The sequence below is a fragment of the Tinamus guttatus genome, unplaced genomic scaffold (genome assembly GCF_059628265.1).
Source record: "Tinamus guttatus ecotype Peru unplaced genomic scaffold, ASM5962826v1 Tinamus_guttatus_pri_ptg000004l, whole genome shotgun sequence".
Classification (NCBI taxonomy): domain Eukaryota; kingdom Metazoa; phylum Chordata; class Aves; order Tinamiformes; family Tinamidae; genus Tinamus; species Tinamus guttatus.
In genome coordinates this window covers 12313480-12329365 of record NW_028288538.1, presented here as the reverse complement: position 1 = coordinate 12329365, position 15886 = coordinate 12313480, and the positions used below count along the sequence as shown (strand labels likewise).

General features: G+C 38.0%; 1 protein-coding gene across 1 annotated transcript in view; it reads left to right on the top strand.

Annotated features, from left to right (window-relative positions):
• The window catches only part of WDR72 (WD repeat domain 72), an 85402-nt gene extending 69749 nt beyond the window's left edge, over window positions 1-15653 (top strand). The window contains exons 18-19 of the mRNA XM_010219296.2: window positions 9948-10046; window positions 15522-15653. Coding sequence (XP_010217598.2) covers window positions 9948-10046; window positions 15522-15577 — 155 coding nt within the window. The 3' untranslated portion in view covers window positions 15578-15653. The remainder of the gene's footprint in view (window positions 1-9947; window positions 10047-15521) is intronic.
• Window positions 15654-15886: the final 233 nt, after the last annotated feature.

Sequence of the window (15886 nt, the reverse complement as noted above, 5' to 3'; positions counted from 1 at the left end):
TAGCTGCCATTTCTTCATCTGGATTCATTCTGTCCTACTCTCATTTAATCTTTGTTTAACTAACTCAAGGCTGTGTTGCACCTTGGCTTGTTGCCTCACTAAGGTGTTTGATCCCAGTAAGAGCATACTTGCTTGCAATATGTTTCAGCAGTCATGCATTTTTAGAAGCAGAGAACACATTTGTGAGGTTGGTTGGTTGGTTTGTTTTTGAAGTTCCTTACTTGCATGATTTTACTCGGGCTCTGAACTATGGAGATAGTTGGCAGTGGCCTCCTTAGGTGCTTTCTTCTTTGGAAGTTCTTCTAATATCTTTGTTATCTATCCATTACTGATCTTGAAGTGGGTAGTGCTGACTGTCTACTTCCAGATACATTTTGTTGATGGTCTGAATAGTGAAATTGAGCAAAGTCAAAGGGAATTAAAATGCAAAATTATAGAGGAATCATGTTTTATCTAGTAAGTAGTAGTTAACAGCTACTTGCTTGGCCTCTCATTTGCGGGACTGCTACATTTGATTTCTGGATATATTTCCTGTAGCACTTAAAAGGGGAAGGAGTCTTTTTTCCCAGACTCTGGGTCTGTTCTGTCATAACTGAAATGAACCGATTATTTATCATCCACTAGTTCCACAATATATCTTTCTGATGCTTGTATATACTAACAAATAATGTTTATTAATTCACAGAATAGTAAAGGCTAGATTTTGTTCTCATTTCCCTCAGCAGGGTACCTCCGTTAATCTAGATTTATACTTTTGTAACAGAGCCCAGAATCATTGTCCATATATCTAAAATAGATTTCCAACTGTACAGGAAAGGGACAAGCTTCTTCAAAGGAGTTTGGGAACCAATACAAAATTATATAAATTTGTCAGGTGGTATTTTGCTACCCAAAACATCAGCTCACTACAAAGTTTAGTATATAATTGAAAATCATTAATTAAATGCTGTGTAGTCAAGAATCATGCATAATGTAACAGAGCTACTGCAAACAGTTCACTCCTAGTCATTCAAATTTCCTTCTTGCTTTTATGGGTATGAGGAGCCTGTATTTGAAGTAGTCCCTGATGAGATTTTGCTTTAGCATCCTTGGAGGATGTCCGGGTGCATATCTGTAGAGCAAAGCAGAAGGATTACATATATGGATTTTTTGCTCTTATGTTATTAAGTGTACTCATTGATAAAATACATGCCTAGTCAAATGTTCCTTATCTGCCATTATATGACCACATGTATATGTCTCAAAACCCTTTTGACTGTATGGAAAACAAGTGGCCTAATCCTGTATGCCCTTAAGTAATAGTACTTAAGCACTACAAAAAAAAAATCCATCTCTCCTAATAGTTTTATAAAGAGAATTTTACTAAGCAGTCCCTCTTTGAAGCGGTGTTATTTCTGTAGTGCTGTCATGTTAATGATAGGACTAACACAGGTCCCTAAAACCAGACCTCAAATGTGCGAAAAGGCAATTTGTTTAACAGGTAGGAACTGGAGAGGAAGCCAGTGGACTTCACAGCGTAGAAGCTGTGCCGCAGTTTTGCGATAGAACTGTCTACTAGTCATATAGTACTGTTCAGTTACTGTGTTACTTTTAAGAGAGAAATCCATGTATATTCAGTTACAATCCTTGCCAAATATCTCGACATGATCATAGGCTTTTAGGATTACAAGTAACATAATAAAGGATAATGACCAAAAATGAGCACACCAATACAGAATGCTTAGGGTAACTAGGCCTGCCATGTGCTCTATAAAACAGCAGTCTGTTAGGTTTAAAGTGAGATTAAGGAGTTGTGTAACCTGCAATTATGCTGTTTTTCATTAAAAAACAAGATGATTGAGCTCAGTAGGGTCCTTCCTTATATTTACCTCTGTTTAATTGGATTGGGAACTGCTTAAACATCTTTGAGGTGAAGCTTATAAGAAGATGATCCCAGCTGTTTTTCCAAGCTTAAGACAGCAGGCAGACAACATGATCATGTCAAGACTCATACTAAAGCCTTAATCCTACTTTTTCATCAACTAGCACTACAGCTGAGTCTTTAACCTCCTAAGTATTAAATGTGCTTTGGATTTCTGACAATACATTTGCTGTCAAATGTTATTGTTTAATATTATTAATTTTTGCTTCCTTTCTGATAAAGTCTTTGAAGAATAGTCTATGTGCCTCTGATTTTGAACAGTTATAATGCAAATTTATATATTCAATCCTTTTAAAAATATTGCTTATAAGTGTGTGCCTGTTGTTCTACGTGGAGGGTAAGGCCTCCACTGACCTGTATCTCATCTGATTATAAAGTAAAACCCAGTGTAAAGGTGTTTTTATTCATTATGCATGTATTATCAGATCCAATATAGCTTTGTTGTCAATAAAAAAAAAATACCATTAGTTTCAGCTTTATTTTCTTCTTGGAAACTGTTTGCATGACCAAAAGAAATGGTTTGGATTTTAACTTCAGAACCTACTTCTGTTACCTGGTTGGATAATCCTGGAGTTGTTAAAGATCAAATGTTCTAATGCGTTTTTCCTGCACCAGCATATAGTAATCTCTGCAATGTCATGCTACTTTTCCCTCCTTTTCTCTTTCCTCTTTTCTCTTCCTTTTTTTCTTTTCTTTTCCTTTTCTCTTTTTTCCTTTCTCTTTTTTTCTTCATTTTGCTGCTTTGTTTTCTCTTCTCTCTTTTCCCCTCCTCTTTTCTTTTCTGTGGGGTAGTGCTCCGATTTGTCCTAGTGACACAGGGCTGCCAGCAGGAAAGCAAGCGTAGTTAATGCTCAGCTGCTCAAACCAGTCAAGCAAGCTAGCAAGTCCCAGCTGTGCTACTTGATGTTTTTTGATTGCACCTAGTCCTCAATCTGTGAACTGTTTTCTGGACTTAGATTCATCAAGCTCTGCCGCTTTAAAAACTCATGCAGGCAGGCATCCTAGGATATGCCATTATAAGCTGCTGCCAGGGGATCTTCTAGGAGATAAATGGAATCTGTGTGAAGTAAATTAGTGTGAACCAGTCAATCTGTGTGTCAGCCTTGAGCCACATCCATGGGTAACTAGCTTGCTGACTGAAAAGTCCACTGTCTTTTGCCAATTGGAGGTCTCAGGCACCAGGAAACAGTCCTATACAACATCAGTTTCTTGGAATAATGCCTGTTTGACCAGCTAGTGAGACTTGGTATACAGCACTGTACTGCCTGCACTTACTTATTGCTAACAATTGGCCTGAACATCTTTTAAAGTCAGATAACATTTTAACAGTAGGGAGCATTGCAGAAAGATCTTGGAAATAACTACTTCCACTCTCATACAGCAGCCATTCAGCAGATTCATGCTGTGCTGCAGTTGCCTTTACCTCCCTATCAGTAATACATCTCTAAGGCCATAATGCAAAATAATAACAATAATCTGGCCAGGAGAGGTTAATAAAGAGTCTCTGTATTTTTTCCCCATGGATTAAGCTCTTGGGAGTGCTGTGATTAAGAGAAAAGAAGCATATGCAAACTCTGGCATTCACGTTACACACAGGAATATATCCATGTCAAAACAGTGCTGTTACTCTCATTTTGTTTCATTTTTTAAAAGTATTTTGATGCAAGCTACATTTAGGGTTCTTCGGAAGAAATGTTCTAAATGCAAATTATCTCTAAATTCTCAGGTTAAAATTGAATCCCGTATAAATCTGTCTTTTTGAAAAATCTGATAATAATGTGATTTTTAAAATCAGTGTGAGTTTTTTCATTTTTTTTACAGAATTATCGATACATTGATAAGTAGTCATAGGTACAGAGGTACCACAACATTATCTAATGTGTAGAAGCTAGTGGGAATTTTGATACATATTTTTATGAAAATATATAGGCTAGGAGAGGCCATCTACCTAGAAAAGATAGAGCGAAAAAAGGCAATGTGTAATGGTAAAAAAGTTATTTAAAGGCATTTTGGAGTTGCGTTTTCCATTTAATCCTCATAAGTACTGGGAAAGCATATGCTTGAGAGCTTTGCAATAAACGCTGTGCAGAGTTTTTATGGGAATATATTTTATTTCTTGTACCAGAACAGCAGAACCTACTGAGACAAATCTAGCTAGTTAGGTGTTTTATTATATAGAGTACACAGAGTATATAGACAGATTCTGGTATAAATCACAACTAAGATCAAGACAACTGCTTTAAAATTGAGTGAATGTTTCATTGCACTAATGAAACAAAAATGGGATGTCCTTTGAGAGCGTAATTTGTTACGTGCCATTCTATTTTAGTTGAGAGAAAAAGGGAAGTCCCTCTGGGTGAATAAAACTTCAAGGTATATTGGGAAAAGAATCATTGAAATTTTCAGTTTTCCTTTCTGGAGTAATGTTGTTCTCGTATGTATGGAAAGGAGTGGGGCAGGGGGGATTAAGCTTTTAAAGAAAATTTAAGACTTTTACTAGAAAAAAAATAGTTGCAATTCACTTAGTGTTTGGAATGGACTTCATTTGCTTTTGACTTAACAGAGTACAGGAGTAAGTCATGTGTTTTTGCTGTGTCCTTGACAATAAATGAGTCTTCACCAAGTGGACAGGGCTGTGCCAGATACGTGGTTTAATATTTATGCATTTTTAAGTGTATTAGACAAAGCAATGGTAACCACATAACACTGCAGTCTTATATTAAGAATTTTTAAATTAACTGTGTTCGGTTTTGGTCCTGCTGTTAAGCTTCTAAGACTGCTGGTGACAGGCAGGTAGCCTCTGCATCATATCCTATAGACAAAACTGAATTTTCATTATTTTGTCTCATAATCAAAAGATGACAGCATTTTAGAAGACTTAGGAAATATTTAGAAAAACTTTCAGTTTGAGATACAAGTGGGTGTTTCTACTGCCTTGCATTTTTACTGAGATTTTTGGGAGAGGCTGATGCATTTATTTAGTATGCTTTGGTGGAACCCTACAATTTAATACGAGAAAAATCTCCATTTCCCTGCCAGTGTCAGACTGAGATATGCAGTGTAACTACTAGTATTAGGGCCTACCTCTGTATTTGATGTGTTAGATTGAATTACGTTAGCTTCTGGTTTGACTTGTTCTATACTAGGTTATTTCAGTGATACTTCATACTTCAAAATTCTGCTGCATTTAGCTTAGGCTGCTAATGTGTTTACTTTTTTATCCCTCTTGTAAATCAAAACATACTGAAAGCTGGGCCAGTGTGATATTTAATCACAGCTGTAATCAGAAAATAACAACTAGATATTCTCAATTAAATAGCAACTATATACAAAAGCACCATTTATTTTAAGTGACACTAAAAATTATGAAATGACCAAAAACTGATGTCTTTTGTCAGTGAGATGAATTAGCGGTTTATATGGCCCGAGAAATAGTCTGGACAAGAAAAATAGGGTTCAATTCAATAAGGACAAGAGCAAAGGTCTGCACTGAGGTAGGATTAATCTTGTGCACAAAGACAAGCTGGGGAGCAGAAGGCAGGGGAACCTCGGAGGAGAGCCCGGGTCCCCAGCCGAGTTGGGACCACGGGGATCCTGCTGGGGCAGCACCTGCAAGAGCTCCCACAGGATCCTGGTGCTCCCGTCCGGGAGTTTTTTTGTCTGGGCTTTCTGACTCACTGTGCAGCTGACACTGCTCTGCTGCGCTGGGAAAGGATGGGTGCTCCACGCCGGCATTCCAGGGTTACCCCATTGCCTGCTTTTCCTGTTTCTAGGTGATTATGGCAAGTGCTGCTAGTATTTCACCTGTCATTTCATGAATGTTTTTTGTGTTACTCATAATAGTGCAATTATCATCTCCTTTTAGGTTTACTTCAAAATAGGTGGGAAAAAACCCAAAGTGGCGTAGTGATCCTTAGCTTGGGAAAGAGACAGGAGCGTACAGCAACGGACTGTTAAACCAGAGCAGCACAGGGAGTTGTGCAGGTGTCCTATATGTGCCTCTTCTCATACAAGACCTCATACAAGGGAGTTTCAAATAAAGCTTACATGGACACATGCAAACAGGCCCAAGGCGACTGTGTGCCTGTGTTCATGTTAATATAGAGATTCCCACCATAGGACGTTAAAGATGTGACAATCTTATACATGTTTAAGAGAAGGCTGCTGAAGCTTCTGGAGGAGAGATGTACTGTAAGTTAGTAAATGTAAATGGAAACGACATCTGTCCCTAGAATTCCGAGCTTCCGGCTGGAACCTGGCAGGTGCTGGTGCCGCATTGCCGGGTGGTGCAGTAGTTACGCGTCATCCTTCTATTCTTACCCTCTTCCGAAGTAGCTGCTGGTAACCACTGTTAGAGGCAGGACACTGCACTGGACAATGTTCAATCCCAACAAGTACAGATGTTCTGTGATTTTTTTTAATTATTATTTTTTAATAATGTTCAAACTATTTCTTTCCCTGCTCTCCATCTAGCCTTTTAGTTTCTTATGTGCAGTATAATAAGTGACTGTTAACCTAGTAGATGCTAAAAGTGGCAGACACGTCTGCCCATGTTTTCCCATCAGATTGTTCTGAACTGCCACATACTGAATAGCAAATACCATTTAGCTTTCTCTGAAGGTACACTGCCTTTAAGTTACTAGTCAAAATAATAATGCAACCTACTAAAATATATGTATTCGGTTTATTCACTTGTTATGCAATCTTTTTGTCCAGTAAGTCTGCTGTATTAAAATTGATATTCAGACCAGAGGTGCTTAGACTTTAGCATGTGGTATTTCTGACCAGAGTGAAGCAACATTTCAGAGTTGAAGCAGATTATGTAGAAATAAGTGTTAGTAAGGATATTCACACAGGACAGCTTTTCCTTTAAAAGTTTTTTCAAACCGGAGCTGATGTTTTGTATAGCCTGTGGCCTCTTTTTGGAAATAGTTTGCTTTTATTTTGTGGAAATAATTGGAAACAGTGCACATAAACATTTCATTGAATAGTCTGATTTTGTGACATCCTTTTGCGAAGTTCTGTATCTATTGCATGACCAGTTGTGTGACTGTCTTTTTCTGGTTGAGTTCTGTAGTATAAGAGAATGGCTATCAACTTCAACAAACAGCTATCAACACTTTATTGAGATGAACCAGGAAAAAAAAATCCCTAGAATTCTTAAGATTGAATCTGTGCTGGGAAGATTTATGTCATTTTTCATATGCAAAGTTCAAGGTCATTTGCCTCCATAAAAGTGCTTTTGCTTGGCTTTTGTTTTTATAAGGGCAATTGGTACTATCCATGTAGTAATTTAAATTATGGTTTACTGAGTAGAAAGTATCATTGGTGTTACAATGTAAGAAATTATTGTTTTGTATTTTTATTGGACTTGGTGGATTTGGGGCTCATTTATACTGCAGACATTTACATCACTTAGGCTACCCAAATTAGCTTTCCAATGGAAGCCAAAGTAATTTTAAAAATAAGAAGGACAGAGTAGCCTTAAATGAATAAAGATCACCTGGTTTATGTTTAGATAAGTTCTTAAATTCTGTCAGTGTACTAGTTTTAAACTATTCACAAGAATATTTCCGCTATTGACATTTGAGCATAAAACCCTATTCCATAAGGGATACTTTAATTTAGTAAAGTAGGTGTCAGCACTAAGATTATTAAATCCTGGTCCTTTCTCCATCATTATATAATGCCTTTTTTTACTTTCACTCTTTATTTGGGCCAGAGTGTTCCTCTCTTATTTTTAACTTTTCAATTCCCTTTGTTCTCCTGTCTTTCATGATATTTTTAAGGAGCCTTCTTCTCCAAATTGAGCATGTAACATGTGATGTCTAAAAAGGAAAATAGATTTGAAGGCCCCTGCCTAGGTCTCTCTCTTCTCCCCATGCACACTCATTATATAACTTTGTAAAGTAGGGTATTGTGAAGTGTATTTGCCAGGCTTGTGTCTAGGGAGACTTGTGTACTTCTGAGTAGCTGATGAGGCTAAGCTACACGTGCCTTCACTTCCCAAAGGGAAGTTGCATCCCATCTTGCTTCCTGGTTTTCTGAAGCATCCACTTTCCCCCATCCTTTAGTCTCTTCTCCTGAATGTCGTTCTCCAGCACACTGCTTGTCTAGGGTTCAGGAATGCTCTTTCCATCTGTGCTTTGTGCTCCCTTAAACTGTTCTGGATGACTCCTTTCTACCCAACTATTCACACCAGTGTTTCATCATCTTCTTCCATCATTTGTCAGCCAACCTCATCTCTGCTCGTTTTTATTTTTTTCCTCACTCTCTTACCTTATTTGGGCATGTATGAGTCCATCCTCTCTGGAGTCTCTCTTATCTCTTTCGTCTTCACTTGAACTTGCTATTGGTAGATCCTCCTGCTTTGCCCAGGGACGTTGCTGGTTTCTGTCTAGGTCTTTCTTGCTCACTTCACACCGCCTTCTGACATACCTCATCTGTATGAGAAGGATCTACCTCTTAGCTGTTGTCTATTCAGTATCAGATCTCAACCTGTCTGATGTTTTCTCTGGTATTTGTCAGCATCTCAAAGTAAGAAACTAAAACCGAGCTCTTCATCTTCTCTTCCACACGCTCCCTCCAATGATTGTCTGAGTCATAGCTGTGTGTTCCTTACATCTGGGCATCATGTTTGACTTAGTGCTGTCTATCCAGGTGTTACATCTGTGTCCAAACAAAACCCACCAGTACGTCTCTTTTGCATGTTTGCTCTGGGTCTTACTCCAAACCACTATCCTGCTAAGCTTTTAGATACGCTGTTTTGTGAAAGCTCATTCGTGTCGTGGCACACACCTCAGCTGAGAGGCAGCTGCCGTGACACTGATGTGGCTTAGTTACCTCTTAGCCGCATCTGGTGCCTTCCCTGGGAACACTTCTGAGCCTGCTTTCTTGAAAAACAAGCTGGTCAGTTCAAACCATACGGCTCCTGCTGATGTGCTCTGGGCAGGGACTTGAACAGCTTCATCTTGAGCAAATCCAGGAGCAAAGACAGTGCCAACTTCTGCTAAGTCACGCGTCTGTCATCTCCTGACTGAAACTGCTGCGTGGCTCTGTGAATGCGTCTCCTGGGCCTGGTGCTGTGCAAGACTGAACAGATTCTGCCCCTGAAAACGCCTTACCACAATAAAACTGAAGTTATGTAGTCTCTTATCAGTTGGCCCAAGAAAGCTTAATAACAGTTTGAAAAAATGGTTACTGAGTGTTGGAGCAACATAACCGCTGTGGCAAACTACTGCGTAAACCCCCACCTCAATGCTGATCCCCGAGTCAGGAGCTTCAGGTCCATTCAGATCAAAAGGGCCATCCTGAATTTTTGTTACTGCTATTTTTTTTTAAAGCAGACAACTGTGGTTATTTTTTTATTTCTTTGCAGAGATGTGGCTGCATTTTTTTTTCTGCCTTTTATCACAGTATTCTCTGTTGGAAATTTTCCTATTGCTCTACTTGAGAGATGTCCTGACTTTCACATTCATACCGCAGTAAAGCCTCAATCTATCACCCAGCACAGCAGAGCTGGGTATTTAATGGGGAGAACTGTTTTAGAAAAAATGTTCTAAAACATTTGGCACCAAAAAAAACCTTTTCTTTGAAACTGCAGCACACAGCTTGTATTTTCCGATTTTTCTTTGGGAAGTGGGACTCCTGGTCTTCAACTGTTATACTTGAAAATTATTTGAAAGTTTTAGAAATTACAGAAAAACATAGATCTTCAGAGACATTTTATTTTTTAAACCATGATGGTGTATATGAACAAGAACATTTCTTATTTATTGTGTGTTATTCTTCCATGTCAACTTGCCACATGCAAATTACCACGTCAACTCTTCCATAGCAACGTCTATAGTTTTTTCAGCTATGGTATGATTTCATATGAGTACTTTGAGTTTCTGTTTTATTTCAGTTTATTATTTGTGCCTAAAAATTGTTGTCAACATTGAAAGATCTGCAGAAAAGCAAGGAGTGTTCATTTCTGAATATATTACAGTTCTCTCTCCCGCTATTTTTTCTTTTATTGCTATAGTTCGGGTGCCGAAGCAGGACACAAGCTCAAACTCAGCAAACTTCCAAGATGCGGAGGATACGCCTGACAGATGTGTCTTGGAGGAGTCTGAGAGTCCAGGTGAGAGCCATTTAAAGACAATCACCAAGTATCCAGTGGTAAATCTGACACGGCTTTTGGGCCAGTAAGAAAAGCACATTGTAATGCTGTTTCCTTTTTAGCAGCTGCAATGTCAAATTAATGGTCACCTCCAGGGGTCACAGTGTGGAGCTGTTATCCTTTCCTCTTTCATCAAGAATTCAGGTCTTAGAAAGGATAAAGGCTTTATGACCAAAAAGAAAGCTGACACTACTAGTTCATTATAATTAGTTTTGGACCACACTGCTTAGTTAATATATGTACAGTGTCTGACCCTTTGAAGGTAGCGTGAGATTATGAAAAATTGGAAGGGCTGTATATACTGCAGTTGAGTGTAGCAATGGACATTCAAACAGAGCATCTCTGGAGAAAAGCAAATTGGTAGTGTTAAATAGCTTGATTCTTTTCTTTAAATCAGCTCACAATCTTTATTTCATTTTAATGGCTTTTAACATTGATTCAGCTAAATACAGGAACATCCATAAAGTGCATTCTTTTTGGTGACTGTAAAATTTATCTTTATGTAGTTTCATTATCTTTCTAGCTATGGAATATCTAAGAAATTTATTAAATGAATCCCAGAGGGCAGCAATTAAATATAAAGTGTATCCAGTCATAGCTGATTAAAAACATCCTGTGTGACTAAATACTCGGTTTTTTTAAGTGAGCTATAGGCATGACCCATATACACCATATATATAGCCTGTACATAGTAGTCATTAGTGAAAGAGTTAAACATCTTTTTTCATTTGATATTTTCCTTCCATGCTTTATCTGGTTTCTGTGTACCCTCTTGCATCTTTGTGTGCTGATCCGTGTATCATATTTTTGATTCATCGTCTCTGTGGCCTGTCAGCTTAGTTAAGAGATTTCCAAATCTTGCAGCCTGTGCTGACAGGGGGCAGCTGCCAACAGTCCCCTGATCCTTCCCCAAGGAACACTGCTGAGATTTAATTTTCAGTCAAAGGGTGCAGTCTGAAATCCATGTCAGGTCCCCTAAGTCATCTCAGAACCCAGATAGGACCCATGTCTGGGGGATTATATTTCAGTGCACTCCACTTCTCCAAGATTCCTTGGGAGTTCAACTGCTGTCATATACCTGATTGGAAGTACATTCCCTTTTCATCTTTTCTGCAGAAATGAACAATAGTATACTAGAGAATAATTGAAACCAATGAATTGTAAGTCTGTATTCCCTTTAATACCCTACTGTATTAAAGCCGTTTTGGCTCGGCCTTACTACTGCACTGCAAAAGGCGGCCTGAGATTTAAAAAGAAATAAGTAATCCCCCTACTTGGGAACGAAACAAGTTTAATTCCTTACTTCAGCTACATCAAACTATTTGCGGTACATAGTGTCTTTGTCAGTAGCCCCTTTTAGAATGACTGCAGAAAAAATGTAGCTAGTCTCAGTACTGGTCTATTTTGAAGTGAGAAACCACTTTAAATAAAGTGGCACTAAAGACTTCAGATGAGAATTAATGTTACTTAAAGATAACTTTAGTTTTAACCTTAATTCAAATTATTTTGTGTGTTGAAGTGTCTGTGTGGCAAAGCGTATGCGTTTGGATAGGAATTTGAGATGTCCAGTTCTGCATTGTGCATACATGTGAGAAGTAACAGAAAGCATAAAAAACTGTCACGAGATGAATAATGACTAGCAAAAATACATGTTGATAAAGCATCTAAACTTAAAAACTGAGTCCCATTCAGTCCATCTGACATCATTAAACTAGTAATAAACAATGAATTACTCTGGCTTTTGTTTCTGTCCATTCCTGCATTTTAAGACATCTTGTCTTATAGGTCTGAAAACCTCAGGAGATTTCACTACTGGTCTCACTGCTTTCCACTGAGAATTTGTGGCTTGGTTGTCATGGAGACATCGTATTTCTCCAAGAATTGCTCATATTGATCCGTGGACAGGCGTAAATGGCCAGGCGAATGTGAGGAGTAAAGGGGGTTGGGCAGTACTAGAAAATGACCAGAGGTTATGGGTCGGAAATAAGCTCATAGCAAACACTTAGGTAAAGAGAAAGAAACAGTTTCATTTTGTTTCGGGATTTCGTTTTTGCACTTTATGCCATTGTCTTCTTTCACTATAGACTGAAAGAAACTTGTTAGTCACTTGTCATGTCAGATCTTTGGTGCTTGTCCTGACACAGCTGTCAGCCTTCCAGCCCTGTGCAGTTCAGGGACACACAACAAAGAGCTGGGAACATGAATTATTTATTGCTCCTTGTGTGGATGAAACTCTGTGATAAGAAATTAAGACACTTCTGACAGAGCCCTTGTTTGAAAGGAGAGATTTGGTAATAGAATGCATTTACTTGAAACTTAACACTTTTAGTAGCAAATATTTAAACAAGAATAAAGCATTTATGACAGATTTATTCTAGTATTTCTCAGGTGCTTTGGCTTCATGTTTTGGAATTTGAGAGCATCTAGGAAGTCAGCATGTGATTTGGTGAAACCTGCAACCTAAGAACCTCTGTCACACATATTCAAAGTCTGAGCAAACTTGCAAACTTCATTTATAAGTTTTCATTAAAAAGTTGCCTGTGTGTATATTTTGCAGAGTGTCTTGCACTTCATGTTCAGTATATTGTCATATATGCATTTTCCAGAGAAGTGATGTAAAGAAATATATTGACTTTACTGTCTCTTTTAATGAGGAAAAGGTGAAGGAATGATAGTGCATCTGCAAGGAATTCCAACTAGTCCTAGAAAGGGTGGATTATTGCAAATCCTAACAGAATCAGTAAGGTTTCAGATGTATAGCGCAGCTTTTAACAGACATAACTATGCATTGTCTTTTATAACAGTGATGTCGGTGGTCTCTAACCTTGAGGTTAGATTGAGAGATACTTTCAAAGAGATTTTAATTTTCTAAAATTATCTAAAGTCATCTTCATTTTCATACTGCCCTAGTTCTCACTGCTCTGGATGTAGGCCTCAGATAATAATAGAAAAAGGCATAAGCTCACATGAATAGGAAGAATCCATTTGACTACACAAGACACCAGTCTGTGATTTGTTGTGTTCAAAGTAAGATCTGAACTACTCAGGTAATGAAACCCCTAAACCTGCACTTTTCTCTTGGATAATTCACAGCAAACACTTTCCACATGTGATGGACAAAGGTAAATATCAGACTGCAGTTTCTTGTCTTAAGTGAAATGGATTTTAGTTGCTCCCTTCATGTTCCTACAAGCTGCCATTATCTGTGATAGTGGCTCGTGTCTATTTTAGCCCACACACAGAGGAGATGCTGGGCTTCTATCCTAGTTGCCTAATAGTAGGTTTATCACTGCCATTTTCGCCACATGCTGAGGACTACTTGTTTGACATGCAAAGCCAAAGCTTTTCAAACTTATTTCTGCTCTGGCATTGAACATAATAATCAGGTAAGAATTACAATAGCTTTGGTAGAACTTGACTTTTAAACATATGAACCCCCCATAAAGAATTTGCCATTCCTTAGAGTGCCTCTTCAATAAAAATAACGTTTCCAGACACGTTTTCTACTTTGTCAGTCTTTTCCATTTGTTTGTCATTTTCCATTTTCAGACAAACTGAGAAAGAGTCCAGAACTAAGTGAACATGGATGTCTGAGATTCTAAGGTCTGAGCTATCACCTGAGTTTCCGTTCATAAACAATGGTGAAAAATAGGTACCTTTAGAGGGTAGATTATCCTGTTTGAAGGGAGTTGTTTAAGATGGGTTTTAAGGAGAGTTAAGATGCTCGGAATTTCCTCTACCAAAATCTGAGAGGAATGCAGCAAGGCAAGGCTCACTGCAGCCTGGGTTGTCTTAGCTTCCATACATGATGCAGTCCCATGAAGGAAGCTTCTGCAGAATGGCTCCTCGAAAAAGAAAGATCTGAGCTGAAGACGAGTGGAACGGTGTAGGCGTGGATGCCCCCTGCCTCTCTTATCCCAGGAGAGATGTTACAGTAGACCAGCCAAAAGACTGTTACTCCCATTGATATCAAAAGGAAAATGAGCTTCCCTAGTGGAAGATTGACTTGAGAACTGCAGGTTGAAATTATAGAGCCATTTTCTATCTTTTGAGTGAAAACCATGCAAATGGTAGTGGTGGTATGGCCATGAGAATGAGAAGAGTTATGAAAAAGAACAGATTCTCAATAGTCACAAGGTGCCTAAATACACAGCACTAAAATTGTGACTGTCTTGTAACCAGGGAACTTGCACTTTCTCTTACAAGTACTACGTTATCAGCTTCAAGTTGCTTCCACTGGAGAGTATATTGCTTAAGTTAGTGCCATGTCGCTTATATGTCTGCAGTGGCAAAAATTAATCATAGTAGATTTCCAACTATGCAGCACCCTAAAGTCTGGTTTTCTTTTTCAATGTTTTTGTCACCATAGAAACTGAGATAGCAGTAACAAGATGAGTAAAAGCTGCTGCAGCACAAAAGGTCCAGGAATGGAGTGCTGGAGATAGTTGATGATGATACATGAAGAAGGAGGTGTATGCAAGAGAAGGGCAGCCCACTGATCACAGCTCCTGGTAGCTCCTACTGCTCATCAGCAGTGTTCAAAAGTTACAGGAGCCAGGAATTATTCCAGAAATTAAGTCCATAAGAATTTATCTGCAGTAGAGGTGGTGGTGTGTCGTCAGCTTTCAGGATTACTAGTACTGTAACCCGTCCTATCAGAGTAAATTGGACTGTAAGCTAGAAGTGGACGTCAGGAAAATGTATATCTCTGTGCCCATGACATGCATACATAGACAGAAAATGGATAGCTGGATAAACTGAGAAGCAGATATCCATTATGTTAGGAAAGAATAGTGTGCACTTCTTTCTTTTCTCTGTGTTCATCTACTCGTGAACAGTGAGTATTGTATCTATTTCAGCAGTGTTCTGTAGATTGTCTAATACAAGTAATTTTTTAAATTTAGGTCCTATTTCTTACCATTCAACAAATAGGAAAAAAATCATAAAAATAGAACTTGCTTTCTTGGGAGTGCTTTTCTGTGAAACAACAAATGAGTTACAATGCCCTATTAGTGTAACTTCCTATTCTGTTTATAGTTATTGTAGGATTAATTCTGCTAATGGGATACATATATAATTTGAAAATGATATTTGTGTAAATAATCTGTTAATGTCAAACAGAAACCTGATCCATTGAGAAGTTTTCCTTTTAAAAAAAAAAACAAAGAGGAGGAAAGCCATTCAGCAGTGCTTTGGAAAAGGCCATCCATTCCTTTGAGTTCTATATTGCATTTCATATTATATCTGTTATGATACAAACAATTTTCTGCAGGTATATCTGTGATATTTTTAACAACATAATATTGGTCTTGCAAGTATTAATTTCTTTCTCTAATTTTATTATTTTATGAAAAGATTGTCAGGGTCATTATTAAGAAACTCTTGCCTGTGGTCTCAAACTGTAGAGTTATTAAGATGAATATATTTCTTTTCCAGATGACCTGAAGCCACATCCTTGGATATCTAAAGTGTGCTCCTGCAAGGTGTGTTAGAAAATCCTGCTTGGCCGAAAGAGTTAGAAGATGCACAGGAACAGCCAAGAAATAAGAAATACATGAAATGGACATGAAACAGATTGCCGTATTTATTACTGTATACCTTTAACACTCAATTTTCAGAAGAAATGCCTTCTGCATAATCAGCTTCTTTCTGCTGATTTATTGACTTCAATGCACAATTCCAGCACTAGTAGATATTACATTTATTTTATTAATTTAGATATTTTTAACACAGCAGATATCAAGTCCTTATTTTAAATGTTTTTCACTAAGTTATGCATTGATCCCAAATCTTACAACACT